We start from the raw sequence: 21,748 nt of genomic DNA, 5'->3' as shown, positions 1-21,748 counted from the left end.
CAAGATGGCTCAAACCTCAAACAAGGAAAAAGCATGGAGCTGGCTGCTTGGAAACAACTTCTCTGGGCTGGAAGCAAGAAAAAATATATCTGTAAGACATGCAAATTGTTCCATTTGCTTCAGCTCCACTCCAAAACTTCTAGTGCTTCCAATAGGGCTCAAAAATCATATTAAGTACAGGATGCTCTACCTAGTGAACTTTGATCAGCTGAAGAAGATCATTATGACCCATGTCTGGGTCTTCAATGCCACAAATGGATACAAATTTGATTCTCCAAACAAAGAACAGCTGTAGTTGAGTAAAGTAACATTTGTAGGAGGATTGGCTGCCTTATGCTTGCTGATGGAAACTGGTTTCCATTTGCTCTGCTATCAGAGCAGTATTAAGAAAATAACCACATGACCTTACGGAAATACCTGCAGCAGTACCACTTTATAATCACAATCTCACCCTCCTTCCTTGCTCTTTTGTAGTGCTTATGTCACTCTCAGGGCCTCATGAATTTAGGCAAGATTCAGTACTGCTTCGCCAATCAGATATTTTATTTTCTATGTTACATCCCATCCTGGGATGACTCCTTGATGGTTTCAAAAAACACTACTGTTAAAATCATAGCTAAAAACAACAAAAAAAAAAGGTAATTTTCTCCAAACACAATTCACCTAGAGAGAGCCCGTGGTGTGTTTCCTCAGCATGAGAGCCAAACTACAAACCAGGAGGAGGAACTTTTTGACTTTCCTAGTGCTGTGCTAGCCAGGAGCCAGCAGAGCTTGCAGGCACTTTCAGGAAGAGCAAAGTAGCAAACCGGAGATGACATTTCCACAAGCAGGAAAGGGTTATGCAGCAGGCAGGACATTTAAGTGAGAATCAAACCTATCCACAGACAGCTTGCATGACCCCAGGGAAATCCTTCAGGAACTGAAGTACACACAACTCATCCACAAAATGGAGCTAATCCTAATTCCTTTATACAGTACTGCACAGCTACAACTACTCCTGGTTTTCTGGTGCTCATGTAGCTCAGCAATGACAAAGGTGTGGGAAGAGCCAAGAGTCTGGGATTCTCTGGAAACCAATTCATCCAGCTTCCTCTGGTAGTTAATGAGGCTCAGAGTACAACATGGCCACATTTCCCAAAATGGATCAGTAATTCCTCACTACTCCATATATGCAACAAAAATCTATCTGAGATCCTCTGTTATCTCTGTCCTAAGAAATTCTCAAGATAGAATTTCAAAGGAATTTAGTCACCATCAGGAAGCCAAGATGAAGGCTGTATTGTTGACACTGCAATCACACAGTCATAAAGCTTTTTACTTCTTAAAACCCTTTAGCTTCTGATGTCCTACTGTTAATCCCATTATGGTTTAGGCCCCATTAAAAAATATACACCACAGTAGCTCAGACATCACACTATTCTAAAAAACAAACACTAACATAGGATGTTTCCTCTTCTCTCTGTTTCTTAAATACAAAGGTTACACAGGCTCATTGGTTCTGTGTGGGGGATAGGAAACATTTAACTCTGGGCGCGGGGTTGCCCCAAGTACCACCAGAATTGTAGGGAAGATTACAAGAGTTGGCAAGTTTAATCATATTTTTCACTTTAAATAACAGAACAATAATTAAAAAAAGCTCCTTAGAAATGGAAAAAATAAAAAAATTCTTCGAGCACCTCATGCAATTTGCTTTTCCTGGATGGCTGAGGGAAAGCACAAGCCAGTGCTGTCTGCACAGACCTGGGAGCCAGCCTGGAGGGCTTATGGGAGTCCCCTGCTTGTGTACCACATCTTTCCACTCTGACAGCTGCTGAACACTTCCAGTGTGCCCAGCACACAGTACAAACCCCTTCCCATTCTGCTCTTTCCCCACCACGAGTACTCTTTGCACCCACAACATACAACTCAAAGAAACTCCAAGACACTCATCACTCCAGAGAGCATTCACATATTTTCCTGAAGTATATGACAGTAGATATAAAATTTTGCTTCTCCTCTCCTTTTGCAATCCCTTCACTGAAATGTATCCCCATATGTGCTTTTTCCAGTGAATACCAAGCCTGTAAGCTGCTTCTCCAAGCCAAGAAAAGTTTAAAAGAGCTCACACCACAGAGAACAGGCTCTGCACATTTCCTAAGAGGGTCAATATTACATAGAATATCCATGAGAGATGAAGTGCTCCCATCAGTTTCCCACTTTTTTTCGCATCAAAGTTGCTCTTTGGGTTAGGTGAAGTGGGAAATGCACACACTGGAAAAAGAAAAGATCCATGTTTTTTGTTCTCCACATTTGCCTATGTCAGCCAGAACTTCTCAGCATACTTTGAGGGTCTAACAGAGTGACTCTTGCTAGGAAGGTTGACTGCTATATTCAGCATTTGGGACTCTTCACACTCACAGACGCACTCAGCTTTGGATGGCTTTTTTTCTTCCCTTGAACAATGCTGAAATAATTTTCTTCTTAGTCAGACGTTAGACAAAACTTTCTAGCAGTAACCACAGTTAATCAGGGCAATAGGCTGCACTGTTTCCCTATGCAATCCTGCTGTCAAATGCTTTTAAGGCCATGCTAGATTGGCACCTGGCAGAAAAGGTTTAGATGGAGCTTATCCTGCCTTGGGATGAGGACACAAAATAAGTACTGTAGGCCCCTCTCAGCTCCATCCCTGAGAGCTTCAGAAAACTTCAGAAACCACAGAAATCTGAAGAACACAGTTTCTTGCTCTCCTTTAGATACAGGGCCTGTGCCAATTGCAGGGACAGCGTGCTGAGTCTCCAGAAACCTCTTTGAGAGTAGAAGATCTGCTCCAGAGTGGCAGTTGCAGCTCGCAAAGGGCATTGATGCCATGTGTGTAGGAGCAAGCGGGCAAAGTAAAAGGGAGGATCTTGAGGCATCTGCAAGACACTGTTTCCACTAGCAGAATGAAACAGCTCCCTGCCGTGCAGGTTGGCAAGGAAGGACCAGGAGCAAAGCAAACAAGAGGAGGGATTGCAGGGAAAAGGAACCCCCCACCCAAACTGCTGAAACCAGCTGCACCCCAGCAAGCTTTGCAGTTACACAGCTGCAAACTTGGAAAAGGGCAGACAGCTCTGAGGAGCGTCAGGATCCACTCTCTGAGAAACACTGGAAACAAACACAGATCAAAGGGAAACACCAAGCTGTATACACAGCTGGGGCTGCCTTCCCCTGTTAAAAAGAGAAGGGCACGTAGCTTTTAACTGCAAGCTCTTTGAGAGTGCTTGCACGTAAGCGTGCATCTGGGCAAAGGCGCAAAGTACTCACCCCACGCTCGGCCCCCTGGCACTACCGGGGTAGCTCATCAATGGTATTTTCCAAGCTGTATAGAAGATTCTCACTCAGCTGGGCAAAACCTGATTGGGCAACCCACAACTCAACCCAGTCCAGGGAACAAGGCCAAATAGGTGGAAATAAAAGACATGGGAGATACAAAGCAACCTCTGTTTTCTACAAGAAACCTGCTGCCCTGCTCTTCCTTTTAGAATGACTCATTTGAACAATTTCATTGAGTTTCCAGAAGGAGCAGAACAATTCCCATCTAAGGGCTGGGCTTTGACCATGTGGAATTAGAATTAATTACCCAACTCTTCAGCAGGTTGTGTCTTTATGTAGTACTGTAAAGTCTCTCCTGAGAGGAAAATGTGGAGGACACATTGCCCAGAACTTCCTGGGAGAGCCAAAGCAATCCCTCTGCACAGTCCAGCTCTGAGAGAAAGAGGAGATCACGTACACTGCAGCAGCACATGGAAATGCTGGTGGTTTCCTGTTGTCGGGTCCTGGAAGACTCTTGGCTGACCAGACTCTTCTTCAAGGCTAGTTGCAGTCACAGTGGGTTCCTCAGGGTTGATCTCACTTCTGAACCTTCCTGTTCTGTTCCTTTTCTTTCCTGGGATGCTCACAGGGAGATCTTCCCATACACAAATAAGCAGTAAAATGAAGTCTGGCATCAACTACCTTTCCACATATCCCTCCCGATGGTTGTATGGCTTTGCCAGCCTTCACCCATGTGGAAGAGTCCTTGCCCTTTCACTACATGAAAAGAGCAGTGTCTATCAAATGCCCTCCTTTTGTTTTTGCATTATTCACTGTCCTGGACAGTAAGGAACCCTTGGCACTGCTCCCCAAATGACTCGGCATAACTACAGCACTGTAGAGACAACCAGAGAGGAGCAACAACTGCCCAAGTGAAGGAGCAAGTATTCACCGAGAGCCATTAAGAGCTGTGCTTCTAAATGATTCAGATGCTTTTAGATATTTCGCCCTGGCTCAGCAACCAGACTACTCAGAGATAGCAGCCTGCACTTGACTTTGCAAGCATGACTAAATTTTGTGCAGCTGTTTACTACCTACCATGATAAAAACCACACCCTTACCATAGGAACTGCTATCAGTCTGGACCATGTGTGAACCCACTGATACCATGCACAGAGTCTGCTTCTATAAAAGTAACGGTGCATTTCAAACTCATGTCCTGTTTCCACTGGTGGCTTCATGAATAAGCTTTTCTGTACCAATCCTCCTTTCCATCAGCCCCTCCTGTGCAGAAACCCTTGTACAGACAGTTACAAGATCATTCTGTAACTGCTACATCCCCGTTCCTGCCTCACCTTTTGTGAGCTGAACATGCTCATTTGCAAAATCTACCATTTACAGCAATCTGTTCTTCGTCCTGAGTCTTATAAGCACTGAACTCCCAAGCAAAAAAAAAAAACAAAAAAGAAAAGAGAAAAGGCATCCATGCTTTGCAAGAGCTTTTCATTTTTCCCCTAAATAAGTCATGTTGCTTTATGAATGTACTCTCAAAGGTAAATAATTAACAGGCAAGAGGGACAGAAAATCTTATTACATGGCTAATGGGAAGTGATGCTCAGGCAGCAGTGAACCCATAAAGTATAGCTTCAAAAGACAGCCCCTAGGCCTTCTTAATGGCACACTGGGCTGAAAACCTGACTCATGTAGGGATTCCTCTGCATTCCTTCAGACTCAGACAAATCCAAAATCTTTATTTGAGATTCAGCCTGCATCTAACAGACTTAAGTCTGCTTCACCTCTGAAAAACAGGATACTCCAATTTTGCACAGGCACTGTAAGGAACAACCACAAAGAACACTAGGCAGAGATGATCTGTATTTCCATAAAATTCAAACTTCCAAGGACAGAAGGAACACTGGTAGATTACACCATCTACTGCTATATTCTGCCATGCCCCTGACGTAGCCCTGTCCATTTTATCCTCTTGTTTCATGTGAGTAGAATTCCTGACCCTTGGCTTCACATTGCTTATTTAATTGTTTTATGATTTTCTCATGCACTGTTTGGGAGGAAACCTCTGAGGTCTGTTGGCCCACAGCTATGCAAATTACTCAGGGTGACCAGCACCATTTGCTGAGGTGCTGAGGGGACAGAAGGACACTGAGAGAGACACAAGCAGTGAGCATGAAGTTTTGAAGGAAGGTGGGAGAGGGAAGAGAAGGAGAGAAAGGGCAAGCAACCAGCCAGAGATCTGGATCAATGAAGCAAAGGACTGGGTCAATGCAACCTTGTCCCTGCTCCTTTTCTTCATCCAGGCACCAGCTCTGTGCATGTTTCTGCTTCTTACCTGGCATAGGTCACACCAGGAGACATCTGGGGCATCCTATTCTTCCCATGTTCCCTTGCAATATAAGGTTAGAGGTTATCCAAGCTGCCAATTTGATAAAAATGGGCCACATACAGAAAAGAGAATAAAAGCATGTTTCCTTCATTTCCTACCCCACTTCCTTTGGTTATTACAAGTCTGCATGAGCTACATTATTACATGTACCAGATGTAGATCAACATACACAACTCCAACTTCTGCCTCAAAGGTACATGGTCCTGAAATTTGTTGTTAACAGGTGATCTGTCTCAACATTATGCTCCTATTACCTCATCTTTCCTACAGAAGAAATTCCCAACTGGCTTTTAGCTAGCAATGCTTTCAGGCCCACGAGCAATGTTAGTCACTTGAACAAGAAAAATTGTTCCATCAGGACTGCTGGCTCTCAGCACCTCAAAGAGCACCCTGCAAAAAAAACACAGCAAGCCTGTAAAGTCTCCAGAGATCCATTTAGGAGAGAGATGGTAAGTACAGAGCCATGACATGACTGAAAATGGAGCCAGGAAAGCTGAATGCTTGACTTCCTACTTGAGACCACAGGTCCAAGCTCATTGATTAGAGAGGGGATTTGCCCAGTCTTTATAATTTTTTGAGGACAGCCATAAATATACAGAACTGGAGAGGGTTTAACCTGAAACAAAACTATGGCAATGCATCCAAGTAGAAATCTGAGGATGCAAGTTTCGGAAGAGATTCAGGGACCACAGCTGGCAACGCTGCACTCTAAATCAGATTGGTGGCCTCTGATTTGGTGCAGAGACCTGACTGCAGAGAATGTTTCTTTCGAAGATGGGGGTTTCCTCTCAGGTCTCCCTTCTGGGAGGCAGGATGATGAAAGGATTCTCAGCATCAGACCATTATGACAAGGCCAAGCAGATTGTGCTGACAGTTCTTTCTACACCATGGGAGAAAAACACATCAGAAAGTGCCCCAAACACATCTTAGTTAAGGAGGGCTTTGTGATAAATATCTGTTTCTGAAAAATGGCTTATAACAGTGATTTTATTGTGCAACATTGTTGAAACAAAACCATTTTTCTTTGTGACAGTTTATCCAAAATAGTAGTATTGTTTTTATTCCTCTTCTTTCTTCAACAGCTATTGGATTCCTAAGGGAGGTGCAGAGATCTGGGAGCAGAAAGGATGACAGGCATGCATACATTCTTCACTGCATCACTTGGAATAAAAAATAAATCATATTGAAACTAGAAATTCCTATATGAGCAGTACTAAAAGACTTGAAATGAAATGGGGATCATTTTGCTTCAAATCTTGGCATGGAGACTAACTGTCCCTTTGCAGCAGCTGTACTCAGAGTTCAGAATGTTCAGCAGCCCAGCCAATGTGAAACAAAGCCTTTGCAGACTTTCAGTTGTAACTGAATCAAAATGCTGCTTCTGCCCAAGGAGGCACTTTGCATGAGCAAGTGTGGTGGTCAGCCTTCCCCAGTGACTGGCGAGTTCTCAGAGCAATGCAAAGAAATAGCAAAAGAGAGACTGACACTAAATAATGCTGGCCTGAATGCACCCAGAAAGAACAGCTCTCTGACAGCCTTACTCCAAAACCCACCAGCTTCACCCTCTCCAGGTTAAGCAAAAACAGCAACAGCACTGCAATAAGTTATCCAGATCTCCTAAAACAGAGAAACATGCTGCAGCTCTGTTGAAAATTGTTAGTCCCAGCTGAAAACAGAGGCATCTGTCATCCAAACAACAGAGTTGAAGACAGCTAACTACCTCCAGCTCTTGTTCCACACTGGCCTTGGAGACAGGAGAGTTTAGCTACAGTTCCCACAAGGAGAAAGTTGGATCAGTGCATCTCTGACCTTTGGATGTGTCAAAGAAAGATGCATGCTCAGCTGTGCTGGATACGGTTTGACTGCTGCAAAGAACATCACAGATTCCAAGTTTTATTAATGAGGGAAACAATATGTACTGTCAACGTTTGCTACATGAAGTTAGCATGAAAACAAAGCCCACTCCAGAGAACAAATGAAATTTACTGGATTAGTTTCTTGTTCCAGCTCTCCTGATAAATAGCACTGAACTCAACACCACATTGATTAGTTGGTTCAAGACAAACACTGATCAGATTGCCTTGGCAAGTATATATAGCACTACAAAAGCACAATCATCCTTGTCTATTCAGAGTAGCAAGGATTCACCATACTTTCATTTCCCTTCCTTCTATCTTTCCCAGCCTAGACAGCTTGTCTCACTATTTAAAAGCTCTACCTTAAAAGCTTTTCCTAAGACACACTCAAAGCCCTTGTTCTAAAGAAACAGAACCAAACGGTGCAAATGCTGCAGAGCCTCAGAAGGCCCCCATGTTTCAGTGCAAGCTGACCCAGGTCATTGTTCTCTCCTCAACTTTCAGTAGGGTTTTTATCTTATCCACTACCTCAGATAGGCAACTGAGCACAAGAGTCAGCTCTGGGTGAGAAACCGCCTTGGAAAACCACTCTGCAATAAACAGTCTCTCACGTCAAAGAAAGAAAGGGTGAGGAGCCACAAGATGGGGAATTTTGGTAAGAGTCAAGCTAAAAACCACAGTACTTGATCCTTGCTATGTGTTTGTCTTATTTGCTTCTGATCATGTCAGAAGATATCAGAGAGAAAGGATGTTACACCGCTTCACTCTGTGCTTTTACACGAAACAAATTTTTAGCAATTTGGTTTAGAAGTTTGTCTCCTTTAGACTTTTTCCTTTTTCTTTCTAAATAAAGTACTTTTGCAAAGCCACAAATTCTGAAAGATATTCAGAAAATTCTATTTTCAGTGATCCTGAGGCCTCTTTACCTCCTTGATTTATCTTTTGTTTGAACTGAATTATTGTTACCATAAGAAAAATATGCTCTCATAACTCATTCTTTACCCAATTACTCAGCTTTGTTTTCCTTCCTTCTGCTGCATTAAAAGCAATCATCATCAAAACCTAATAGAACAATGTATGATCTTCAGAAAAATGCTGGGGTTTTTTTTTGTTTTTATTTTTTAAATCTGACCAACAGCATTACAAAACTCTTTCTTGCTCTGTCAGGAGATGTAACTTTTCTGACAGACATCACCACTGTATTGGTCTACCAGAACTGCCACTTCACAGAGCAGCAGGATGTCACCTCAGAGCTGTGTGTCTTTCCCATAATACCACACTGACCACATCCTCCTAACACTGGTATGTGTCTAAAATGTTCACAGACAATAGCTAACATCACTATCTGCATAACACAGAGCATTTACCTTTAACCTGGATTTCAGATGTTATCCTTTTTGAGAAAACATTACACTTGCAAACTTCATCTTTCAGTCACATGCTTTATCTTGTTTTCTTTCAGAAAACAATGAAGAGTGTTGCTTACACATCAGGTTTTTTGGTAGGCGTGTTAAAGGACTAAAAAATATCATTTTAGTTACATATTGCAGCAGATGAGAAGAATGATGGTTTCTTGTTTAAAGGCAAGCTATGACTCATCCTGAGCAGAGATAAACTGAAACACATACCCATTAAATAAAATTTTTCAGTGTGAGGATTAATGACAGATAATAAGTATAAATTAACTTTAATCTTTTACAACAAACTAAGTCCCTTATATAAATGTCACTGCAATCTTTTCAAATTAAAAAAACCCACATCAAAGCCAGAAGAGGAGTAATTTAAATATTACAGCAAATGTTTGGTACCAAATCAAACAGCTCCTTAGCAGAACCAGTGGAGTGTTCTGGAGTAAAATATTTTCAAGCAGTAGACCTTAAAAAATTGCTTTAATATTTCAAATACATTTTTAGGGAGTTTTCTACATTAAAGGGGTACCTATTAAAACATCATCAGCTCTGCAATACTGAGTCCAAGTTAAATCACATATTTAAAAAGGAGAAGAGCATTTTGTTTTACTAATATTCTCTTGCTACTGCTTGAAACAAACTCTGTATAATTGTTGAATGGGTTAAACCAAAATTTAACTGAACATAAGAAAACTGCTGTTCACAGACAAGAAGGGGAAAAAAACAGAGTCAGAGACCTAATAGTGGACAATTTTGAAAATTATAGTGTGTGTCAATAATAGAGATAACAGTGAGATTCAGAAGGAATAATCTCAAATAATAGGGAAAATGAGCACCTGTCAACCACAAAGCCATTAGTATCAGGGCTTTTATATTTTCAACAGTTAGGTCTGGAGACACTGACAAACTTAACAACACAGCATGGAGCTGGGGAACACAGGAAGCAATCCCCCTCACTCAGAAAACACTGCTGTGGAGTTTGAAAATAAATGCTTCCAGTATGCAACTTGCTGCCCAAATCACTGGTAATGAACACTGCAAACACAGCAAAGGCACCACAGCATCTAGCTGGGTTTGCACATGTGAGTAGCTGATCAAGCCACAGCATCTGCATCAAGGGACAGACAATCCCAAACCAGGAACATCAGACTCCTGACCAAAGTTCCCAGATCCAGGAGTTTGCCTGTACAGAGCACCCAATGTGATCAAACGTGTGCCCTTCCCAGAGGATGAAAACCAAAGGCTTGTAAAACCATGTCTGAGAAAGACCTGGAATACAGTGCCCCGGAATGGGAAGCCCTGGAGGAAAGACCTTGCTGAGAAGGCTGATGGTTAGGAATCTTCAGCCTGGAGCAGGAGGGGACTAAGGAGAATAACAAACAAAAGGAGAGGAAGAAAGAGATATTACAACAACTGAAAATGGAAGGACAAATTTTGCAGCAAGAAAACACCTTGTCAATATTCAGGAAAAGGAGGCATAAGGGGAAGCTCAAGTAATAACACTCTTCTCACAAGTAACACTTCTTGACATGCTAGTCAATAGTTAATCCTTATGGTATCCCCACCTCAGATAATATAACTGTCCTCAGTTAAAGACAGGGAATCAAGGCAGAAACTTCCTCAAGTCACACAGACAACTGGTACCCACCACATTCTAACCCCATCAGTCAATAGGAGTCCTTAGCTGGACACTAAGTAACACTGGCTGCTAAGGTCTCACCCACACAGAATGTGAAGTTTTGCTGCCTGCCCTCAGGCTAGAAGAAGATGATCACATATCCATGCAAACTTGGCCAATGTGATAGGACAAGGCTGGTCCGGGGAAAGATGGAGACAGCTCTGCTCTAAAGCTGTACTGAGTAAAAGCAGCATTTGCAGTAACAATTAGATATGCAAATAAGCATACTGAAGATTAGTGACGGTTTACTGTTGTCATGGAGAAAAAAGCACCTTCAGTTCTGGGTCAGACCCAAGGACTGCATTTTCTTTCCCTCACTGACAAATAGAACCAGTGAGAGCACAGGAAAACCCAGGAGCCAACACTCCTCAACACAGCTCAACCTGGGACTGGAAAGGCTGAAGCTCAGGGACCAACACAACCCAAATAAAAAACCTTCCCTGCATCCACAGAGAGGTAAGACCATGGCAATTCCGTAGATACTCAAAAATACCAGGAGGGAGAAGCAGAGGCTGGAAGAAAACACCCACACCATGCAAAAGCCCAGTTGCTTCCCAGCATTGCTAGAGGGAGGCAGATGTGGGGGAAACTGAGGGCAACACAATTCATGAGGTACTCAGCTCCAGTTCCCTTGAAGCCACAGGGGAAGATCTTGTCTGAATGAAAATACACACTTGGCTCAAAGCCTCTGTGTGTCTTTGGCCATCCTTACAGTCCTTCCATCCCTTGTTAAATGATGGCTGCTAAGAGAGAAGAGGAGGCAATCAACCTATTTAGACTCAGCTTTCCTTCCCACCCTGGGGGTTTCTTCATAGGAGCAGCTGGCCAAAGCACCGCCTTTGTTACAGCAGCCACAAAAAACACAGACACCCACCCTCAGCCCCCCTAAAATCCCACAGAAGAGCCAAGATAAGTTTATAATGGAAACCCTGACACAACCTTAACTATAGCATCCTGAATGGAAGGCGATAATCTGATCTGTGTGTGAACTAGCTCCCTTGTCTCAATAGTATTTATCTTACTTTAACTCCTGTTACAAAAGGGTTGAGTCATATAGAAGAGCCAGCCAAGTAACAAAACTGCAGGGCTTGCTAAAACATCAGATTCAAGGATGAACAGGCACAACCCTAGAACAGGTTAGGAGAGTCTCTGCAGGAGCACAGGTAGCTAGAGCTCCAAGCCTCTGCACAATGGTATTTTCTTCTGTGCTACAGAGTCTATCACAGCCCAGTGCAGGGTGGGGGGAGAGGGTGCAGAGCACAGGGCTATGCCTTTGGTTCGTGGTAACACATAGTACCCAGTGCCCAAGAAACCTGATCCCGTAGCAACCTCATGTATGGAAAGTGCCCCAATCAGATTTCACTGTGTCAGAAGAACAGTATTTACTCTGCATACAGATTAGTCACAAAACTGGGTCACTTCTTGCCTTTTCAGAGAGAGAGAGAGAAAAAAACCCAACCCAAAACAAAGCTGCTTTTTCAGACCTTTTTTTGTCTTCCCCCCAACTTTTAAAACTACATGATGCAGTGTGGTCACTCAGAGCTGTCTAAGCTGAGCAAACAGCACCTGCATGAGAGTAAGGTCAAAGCACATTACACTCACCAGGCCTACATTTCTTAGAATTCAGCTCATTAGCTACTTACCGGTTCTTTTCTAGTTCGTTGTGCGTAGACCTGGAAAATAAAAAAAAAAATTGGATTAGCCACCTTTGACCTCTGAGCACTGAAGTTCAACTGCTGCAAGCTGCACACATCCCCATTGGCACATCATACTGCAAAGCCAACCAACTACATACATTAAAATCTATAACCTCATCCTCCTTGCTGACAAGATGTTCCTTCCCTCCAGTGCAAATGCTGGTACCCTTACTGCTAAAGAAAATGTTCCCTAGCGACTTAAATGCACACAAAATCCCAAAGAGAGGCAATGATTAGAACAAGGGACCAGAGCCTGTCACTTCCAGACTCCTGGCATTGCCACCAACTCAGTAGAGGACTGAAGTTGTTTCTTTGTGCTTTAATTTCTTCATTCATACTATAAAAATATCGGTATCATCTTCTAATGCAGGAGCTCATGGAGAATTAATTTGTGCATCAAACACAAGGGAACCTTCCTTCCAGCAGAACTGGCCCTGTAGGGACAGCCCCTGGAGCCCTTCAGCCATCACATGCCAGATTTAGCCAATTTAGCAGAAGCAGACACGGCCAGCATTTGGGCACAAAATGGGATAGCCAGCACTGCCATGTCTGCAAACATCTTTGGCACTGCGTAGCCCATGTGGGACGCCTGGAAACCCCTTGGGAATGGGAACAGCACTGCCACAACACCAGCATGCAGTGAAGTGACCCTTAAAGTGACACTGTGACACTCGACAAAGGAGGGGGCATTGTCTCTATACCTGCCCACCACGCCAAGCACGCCGCCAGTATTCCTTAATTTAGAGCTTTGCAGCTTGAAAATGAAACCAACTAGAAGGAAAAGGAAAACAGACATGCTCATTCTCCTTGCCTCTGTGATGACAGAATGAGTGGCAAAAAAAGTTTAAATCCATTCAGGATTTCTAATCTAACCCAGGTAAGGTTGTTGAGGATTATTTAAAAGGATAGCCATTTGTCCAACATTTCTCTTTAACAGAAGGTCACCTTAAAATAAGAGTAAAAAGAACCCAAGAGCTTAATAAAAAGGATCTATTTTCTCTAATTTGGCATCACATTTCTTCCGGAGCTCTGAGAAGATTATCCTCTATCCCCCATCTGGAGAATCCCACAGAGAATTCTACAATTAGGGAACTGAATGGAGGATGTGCTCCAAGGGAAACCCTGTCATAATTAAATGCTTCTCCAAAAAAAGGAAGGAGGAGTGCCTAACAGGTGTTAGAACTGCATTGAAAATGATTACTAAACTGTGGATGTCTGCAAAAAACAAGGTAAATGAGCCTTAGCTGACCATGGCTGAGAGCAGAGGAAAAACAAAATGTTGGCATATACCTGTGCAAGCCACCCTGCTCAGCAGAACATGGGACACCCTAAAGGCAAGGCACACTATACTCAAACTCTTCATGTTGAGAAAACTCCTGAATTCCCTTCCTAAAGTAGTGAATGCCTTCATTCTGGTTCCCAGGAATCAGAAACATGAACATAATATTTAGTCCAGAAAATCTCCCAAATCAAATGCACCCCCCCGCCCCAACCTTCCTGAGTCTAAACCAGCAAAATTCATTAGTCCAGGCAACTTGGACCCAAATCAAGACTGACCTGAGGCCCTTTAGAACCACTGCCCACCCATAGTTTGAAACATGCTTATTGTTCTTTTTTACTGTATGTTCCTGCAGGAGACTGTGCACTCCTCTTGGCTATGACATTAGCAGTTATAAGGCCAAAGATATGCAATGGCTTGAATTCCTGTATTATATCGAGCCAATTACCAAGGCCAGCACTGAAAGAACAAAGTTTGGCCCACTGCTGTGAACAAAATTAAAACAGCAGGTTCTCCTTACTCCTCTCACACAGGAGACTCTTTATTACCTATCTGCCTTCTGATGAACAAGACAACTGAGAGAGGTCACAGACTTTTCACCACGTCAGGAAATATTTGCTGTGACTTTTAACCACGTCTGTGGCAAGGAAAAAAAAGCAACCCCCCAACACCTTCCCACTGAAGCTGAATGCAAACAAAAGAATCTCAGCAGTATTGAATCAGTCCTACAGGGAGGCTTCTTCTCTTACCTATGTTTTGCTTGGTCTCACTGGGGACCATCTGGAAAAGTTTTCATTTTTTTTATTTCACCCAAATTCAGGGAAAAAGTCCAGCAATGCTCCCCACTATCACCATTCACTAACTCGAATTTTCTGTGCCAGTTTCCTTTTGCTTGGACAACACATAAAGGGAAAAAAATCCTCTCTCTTCTGTTCATTACTCATTTAACTTTCTATAGCTCCTAATCTAAAGATTAGCTTTTACCCCTCATCTTTGGGTTGCATGTGTTACTAAGATTTATTTGGAGTTAAACAAGGACAGTGCTGTCAGTGAAGTGGAAAAAAGTGGAGGAGCCTGTACTGATACAACTCAGAAAAATAAGTGTCTTAAATAGGTACAGAAACAAATGTAACTGGATCTCTTTAACTGAGCTGGTTTTATCTCTTAACTGAGAACTTAGAGACTATCAGCAGACTGAAATCAAGGCCTCATCCTGGTGCACTATCACCAGCTTTTTGATGGCTCCAGGATGAACACCATAGCTGAAAACTATTGCCAAAACTTGGGGAACACTCTGGCTGTAGGGCAGCAAGTAACCAGTGTGCTCAGTGTGACACTGCTGTGCTGCTGCTGACAGTCAGCCACAGCCTGTGCCACCCAGGGAACAAGGACACTGCTGCTGAGCATGACCACGAACAGGGGAATTCACATCCCTGCTGTCAGGTGGACAGGGCAAGCAGAACCTGCAAAGCTGAAACCAGAGCTGGGCGGGTATGGACACATTCAGAGGGGAAAACAAAAGACCAAGCACATGTACTGGCACTGCTCAAAACGTCAGCTGCAATTTAAAAGTAGCTCCAGCACAAACCGTCTGCAGGGTCCTCATTTAAAAGTCAGGTTTCTATAGCAGTCATTCTTTAGCAGTCAATTTAAAATACCCAAACTGATAACTACTCCTAAAAACCAAAGAAATGTTATTAAGGAGGAGGATCCTGCTCACTACATTTTGAAAACAGCTTGGAAAAAGATCAAGAATGACTTTCAGAAGCTTAAGATAAAGGAGCCAAGCAAACAACAACAAAAATAGCAGAGCAGTCCCTGTCTATGCAACAAAAAGTTGGAAGAGGACAAACTCAAGTTATCCCAATTTACCCCAGATACCTGAAACTGCATACAGAATAGGAAGAAAGAGGGAAGCAGAAACTGTCAGTCATTCTAATTTAAGGTCAAATGCAGCAACCTTTTTGTGCCAGTTACAATGATATTGCCTGCAACCTTGCTATCCAACACAGTAACAAGGTGTTGTTGAAACATTAAGCTACACTGAAATCCCCCAGTAAATGAGCTTCTCTAAGTAATTTGCCACTTCACCCCATTTTTCTTTATTTAAATAAAGTTTCTTCTACCATGGCAGAGGCAGCCCAACTTTGCCCAAGCACAGGTAAGCAACACAACTAACTGCAGCAGAAAGGAACAAGCTCTAAAGAGCATTGAATTCATTTGTCATCGGAATTTTTACTGTAATTAAAATCACAAAGCTGCCACATGACATTAAACACAGCTGACCTTTCTGGTTTACGCATTTATTATTGATAAATGGGCCAATACATGCATTAGCAGAACATCTGCATTTTGGTTTGGGTTCTCAGTGAGGTAACTATTTTCTGCTGAGGAGAACACAGTCCTCAAGAGCCCTTGTCCTACGCAATACACAGATGGCATTTAGACCCCACGATCTGTCATCTCTCCTGAAGCTGGTCATCTTCCTGCCTGTATTTGGCATCAGCTCCTGGCTCCAGAGGAGTCCAGGATTCCAAGAGCTCCATCTGCACCACAACAGGTATACTGCTGTCTCAGAGGGTGCTGCTGGCCATAAGTAAGGGGCCTCTTCCAGTACGTCCTTAATGCCTACACAGACCCAGTGCTTCTCCTCCAAATTCACTCACCCCACTCACCTTTATCAAGAGTTTAATAATGAAAGAAATATCCCACCAGCTTGTGAAAATTAAGGTACAGTTACCTGAATCATGTCTGGCAAAACAAGAACATTCATCTGCAGATCAGGCCAACTGCTTTCTGTCTTCACTCAGGTTCAGCTATGTCTCCTGCTTATGCATCATCACACCATAAACAATCTCATTCTTCTTCATTTTACAAACCCTACTCACCTTCTGGCTCAGCTGACACCCATTCACTGGGCCGCTAAATTCCCCTGCAGGAAATACCTTCTTCCATTCCCCAAGCCAAGAATAACCAACCCTTGTGAAACCAGTGAACATCATTACTGCTCTCTTTTATGCAAGTTTTTCCTCAAAAATGACAAAATAAAATCATGGAAAAGAAGGGTGGTCAACAGCTTTTTTACATTTTAAATCCACCTGTGTCCACAAAACAGAACTTACTGACTGAAGTGTTTTGCCAGTGTTTTGTCAGGGTTCCAAGTGGATCAACACCACAGTAGCCTATGAAGCCAGGGCAGAAGCCAGCCTGGGAAACCCACAAAGAACCTTCATCACCAGCAGCCTGTGAGGCTTCCAGCCAATGGCAAGACAAATGAAAGCTGCACAAGAGTTAGCTCTTCCTGCCCAGATAGAGATGCTCAAGGGCTCTTTCTAAGGGAGCTGTGAACCCTCCTCACCTCTGAGAGGCCCAGAAGTCTGGCCCTCAGAGAGCTGCAGGGGAGCCTTAGGAACACAGCAACTTATGGTACTCAACACTGCCATGAGCTCCTACAGTGAGGAGGAGCAAAATGCAGGTGAACAGAAAATGGCACAGCAGGAGCAAGAGTCCTTCTGCTGCCACCCTTACACCCTTTGCAAGTAGCAGGCTCAAATCTAACGAGAACATCACCTCAGTCTTGCATATCAGCAAATCTAACAAAAGGTTTCCTTCCAAGCAGTACCAGAGACAAAAATTATCTTAAGCCATTACTACCTCATGATGCTCTACACTGTCTGGCCTTGAGGTCCAGAGTAAATTCTTCTCCATGAGGAGCTGAGGTGAGGGGATAGAACAGACTGTTTCACCTTCTCACTGACGTCAGTGGAGATACACCAGATTAACCTGGCCCCAAACTCTGGCTAGTTTTTCTGTCGCTCTTAGACGGACACAGTATCAGATTCCTCCTAAGGCTCTGATCAAAGCTGTTTTCCCAGGATCAAGCCAGACCCTTTCCAAAGTTCACATTCTCCGTCTCCAACAGAGAAGGGAACGCAGCCGTACTGGCATCCGTTCATGTTTGTTCATCTTTGGAAAAGGAGAATGGCCCCACAGTCTGTTTTCAGCTCAAAGAACAGAAGAGAGCTCTTCCATGTGGTTCACAACTGTAGAAAGCCACCTACCCCTGGGTTTCTACACAGTATTGGGAAAGTCTCCTGCAAGACCCAGTCAAAATAACTTTTAAAAGTATACTGCATACTTCCCTTCAAGAAGTAAACATATTCAAAGTCACCTACAGTATTTACACAGCCTCTCTCAATTTGGTACCTGCCCCCCACAACCATTATTTCTGTTTGCAACATTTCAAAATTAAGTCTTCCATAATACTTTTTATGCAGGGGGACAACACCAACACACAGAAATTAGAAATAATTTTCCCAAGGTCATACAAGAAACTTGTGGCAGAGCAAGGTACTTAATCTGGATTCCCTGAACCCTGGGATAAGGTAGCTGTTCCCAGGCACCCCAGAGACAGCTAACATGAACACTCATGCCATCCGACTTTTGGGTCAAATGCCCCCAAAAAAATCACATAACCATTGTGAAGTGTAAGTGGGAAAGTGAGAAAAAAGCCCACAACCAACAACAACCCAAACCTAAACCAGACTTGATGTCTTGCCTATTGTCTGCCAAGTGGGCTAACCTGACTCTCAAACACCACTGTACAAAGTGACAGAGAACAATCTAAAATGGGAGCCATTAACAAAGCAGTATTAATTTACTGATAAAACTCAACCAACAGACATATCAGACATAACCCTCATCTGGGGAAGCAACACTGTTCTAATGGTGCATATTCTGCTTTTTCAGCATACAGGAGAAAAGAGCAGGAAGACAGCTCCTCCTTGCTAAGCACCATGACCTTTTCCCAGTTCCAGAGCTGAGCTCCCCCAAACCAGACTAACATCCTAATAAGCAGCACAAGGTGGCACTCTGCAGGGAAAGGTTTTCCAAGCCAGGCAACATAACAGCACGAATGTTGTTTGCATTCAGTGCTGCAGTCTGGGGCCAGCAAAGAAGTCCCCAGCTGGCTTCCCTCCCCACTGTGCAGGATGGGAGCAAGTGTGCTGGTGTGGGCTTTTTCCTGCACCACCTGAGACCCTACATGCTCATCCTAGCCCCAAATGCTAGAAGAAAACTGTCCTCATGCAGGGCTCTGTACGGCCAAGAGGAACTGAGTTTGCTGAACAAGCAGCTATTCAATATTTTGTTTTCTCTTCATTGTTCAACGTGTGGCCTCAAGCCAAGTCCTGCTCTGAATACAGAACTGGTGCTTTCCTTACAGGCTTTTTGACAGGCTCACTGAGAGCAGTGGCTGGGCAGTTCACAAGCACATTTATCGTCATGCATCCTTACTTTCCAAACTGAAAGCTAAGAAACAGACAAAACAGAACTGCATCTTCATGTCCCTCTGAGCACTTCCATGAAGACCCCCAAGGACCTCGTTTTCTAGGCCACTTTGCATGTTCTAAGCCCAAGCCCTGCTGGTGCCCTTCTTGGCTGTGCATCACCAGCACTTCCACAGTCCAGATTCCAGGTTCATATCTTGGTGAACTGATCCTTGATCAGTGTGAGGAACAGAGAGTTTGGGGTCTCCCATAGCAAGCTGGCCTGAAAGGGGCTTGCTGACTGGACACCGGGCAGCTGACAGTAGCCAGGAGTGAAGCAAGTTCTCCAAAGTGGTATTCATTGCTCCATTTGTCTGCCTTCTAACTCCTGTCACAAGTGAGCCAAAGTCCTACAGAAACCACTTCCTTCTCTTCCCAGCCCACAGTTAACCATGTCAAAAGGGGCTGGTACACACAGATCAGAGACAAAGGCTGAGGTATGTTCACTTGAAGTACCTTAGCCATTTCAGTAGAGAAACCCTGGTCCATCCCTCTTGGACATGCAGCAGACAACATCTTTTCTAACAATTTAGAACTCAGACAATTCAGGTAGATTCTCACACGTCAGGAAGAAGAATATTTTTGCCTTCACCAAGACAAGACTCTCGTCTTTGATCCACGACGCAAGGGAGTTTGAGCTTCTTGTAAATAGATTCTTGCCCTTTTTTTTTTTAACATATTGACAAAACTGTGTATTTCATGACCTGCTGAAGAAAAATGTCACCATGCCCTTCCAAGCTCTCCCATGAACAAGGAAGAGCATGACAAAGAATGAGGACAGAAAAATACAAACACATTTCTATGTGGTCCCTGTCCTGCTGACTTCCAACAGGATATGTGAGTCTCATTACATGGTCAGGGACTTGGCCCCTTCCAAGGCCACATCAGAACCAGCATCCCAGTTGCTGGTACCTGCATTGCAGTGGTTCACAGAAAAAGAATAAAGACACAGGAGGCAATTTTCAAATCTACCTAGAAAACTTAGGAGCTTAAGTCTCATCTTCTTTAAAACAGTTACAAGCTCCAAAACATCTACAGCTTCTAGAAAACAGGATTAGAGAAGTGTGTGCATTACCCCAATGTACAGATGGTGGGAACCATATAATGTGCAGATGGTAGGACCCATGTAGGTCATCTGACGTGCCCAGATCGTGCAGCCTTTCGGCAGCAGACTCAGGAAATGATCCAAGGGCCCAGCATGCCAGGCCCTTGCCCTGTAACGTGCTTCTTCCCACACATAACATTACCCTTTTGAGGAAGATGGTCACTTCCAGAAATAGCCTAGGCAGTGCCCTCTGCAGTGCAGCAGTCTGTTTGAGGAACATGTACTTCTCTGCAAACATGCATCTTCTGCCCTCAAGAAACTGCCTTCTGATGCACTGGGGAAAGTGAGGCTTTTTGAGTAAACACCACCTGACTGAACTGCACTTTGTTTGAAAAGAAACTGATGGCATTTATATGGCTGTGGGCCAGGCCAGACTTCCTTCACTTCTATTTAGGCTTGTTAGTTATCTCTCATGTTACAACCATACTGCTGCAATACTGTGCCTGGATACGAAGGCAGGGGGAAATATACTTTAAATCAGGAAAATACATTGACAATACTGTTAGCTGCATGCTCTACTAGGGAAACTGAGGCATAAAGACTCCACAGGCTGTATGAAAATCAGGAAGAGAACCCAGATGTCCTTATGTCTGGGACTGTATTCTCTCAACAGGGACACACTCATCCAGCATTTGGGGATCCATGGAAAAGAAAGGCTGAGATAAATGGAAGAGCTTCGATTTCTTCTGTTCTTACAGTTCTGGCTCAGAAGCAGCAGCGACCATGAAGGCTGCAAGGTGGCTACCTCCCACAGCTCCCAGATGGCCAGGCTGCTTGTAAAGCAGTTCATGAACTGCTGCACTTTGTAGCCTCACTGTTAAAGGCAAATCGGAAGCTGTGCCATGTTACCTTACCATGCCTATATGCTGCTTTAGGGCTGCCCAGGCACCTGGGCAATGACCCCTGGAGCAGCAGCCCCAACAGCAATCCCAGTGTCATCTGTCCTTTCTCACAACTTCTCCCTTCTTGATGGTGTAACAGATGGTAGGAGATAAATGAGAAGCTTTCAGAAAATAATCGACTATTTTATGGAGAGGAGCTTTAATCAAAACCAAGGCAAAAGAATTGCTCTCAGTCCACATGCCTGCTTGTCACAGAGCAAGCAGCAAAGCATAAACAAGTAATTAAGATAATACTGGAAATCATCTAAGGCTACTTCAAACTGGATTCATAAAGCAACAGAACTGAAGTGAAATCACTCTCACATCAGCAAATGAAAGGACTGAAAGTACAGTAGGGAACACAGAAAAGAGAGATGGGAATATATCCAGCAAGATGGAAAAAGCAGGCCTGTTCTCTCTGAGCTGATCAACAAGGCAGTGTCTCACAGAGAAGAGATCCAGGCAAAGGCCAGCCAAGTGCACAGCCCCAGAGACCCACAGCCTCTGATCAAGAGAGCCCAAAATAAGTCAACAAAAACAAATCCTATCTTTGTTGGTTCAAAGAAGGTAGGGAGTACGAGCCAACACTCTCAGGAGGAGAACAAATAGCAGCCAGTCTTTGAATTTGGGCAGAAGTTTGTCAGGAGGGATCAGGAGATGATGAACAGCAGGAACTCCAACAAGCAAGACAATTAACTCAGCAGCAGGACATTGACCAGTCTGTTTGGGTCAGAAATAGAAATGGATTTGAAAGCTCCATCAGGAGCAGGAAAGGAAAAAGTCAGTCTTACCTACAAACAGGAGAACAGATGGAAACAACACTACAGGTGACAACCAATTCACTG

The 21,748-nt window shown here is 43.6% G+C and overlaps 2 protein-coding genes across 9 annotated transcripts in view; both read right to left on the bottom strand.

Annotated features, from left to right (window-relative positions):
• Window positions 1-21,748, bottom strand: part of SMC3 (structural maintenance of chromosomes 3) — a 1,169,611-nt gene that overhangs the window by 178,261 nt on the left and 969,602 nt on the right. The gene's annotated exons all lie outside the window — the stretch shown is intronic.
• The window catches only part of MXI1 (MAX interactor 1, dimerization protein), a 55,617-nt gene that overhangs the window by 16,153 nt on the left and 17,716 nt on the right, over window positions 1-21,748 (bottom strand). For 2 of the 4 annotated variants that reach the window (XM_050976257.1, XM_050976258.1), the window contains exons 3-4: window positions 12,258-12,287; window positions 5,618-5,671 (exon numbers count right to left, since the gene is read on the bottom strand). In XM_050976257.1, the coding sequence (XP_050832214.1) occupies window positions 5,618-5,671; window positions 12,258-12,287 (84 nt within the window). The remainder of the gene's footprint in view (window positions 1-5,617; window positions 5,672-12,257; window positions 12,288-21,748) is intronic. The other 2 variants (XM_030240988.2, XM_009087195.3) reach the window with 1 other exon arrangement.

Source organism: Serinus canaria, chromosome 6 (assembly GCF_022539315.1).
Source record: "Serinus canaria isolate serCan28SL12 chromosome 6, serCan2020, whole genome shotgun sequence".
In the NCBI taxonomy this organism is placed as follows: domain Eukaryota; kingdom Metazoa; phylum Chordata; class Aves; order Passeriformes; family Fringillidae; genus Serinus; species Serinus canaria.
This window is presented reverse-complemented; position numbering and strand designations above follow the sequence as displayed.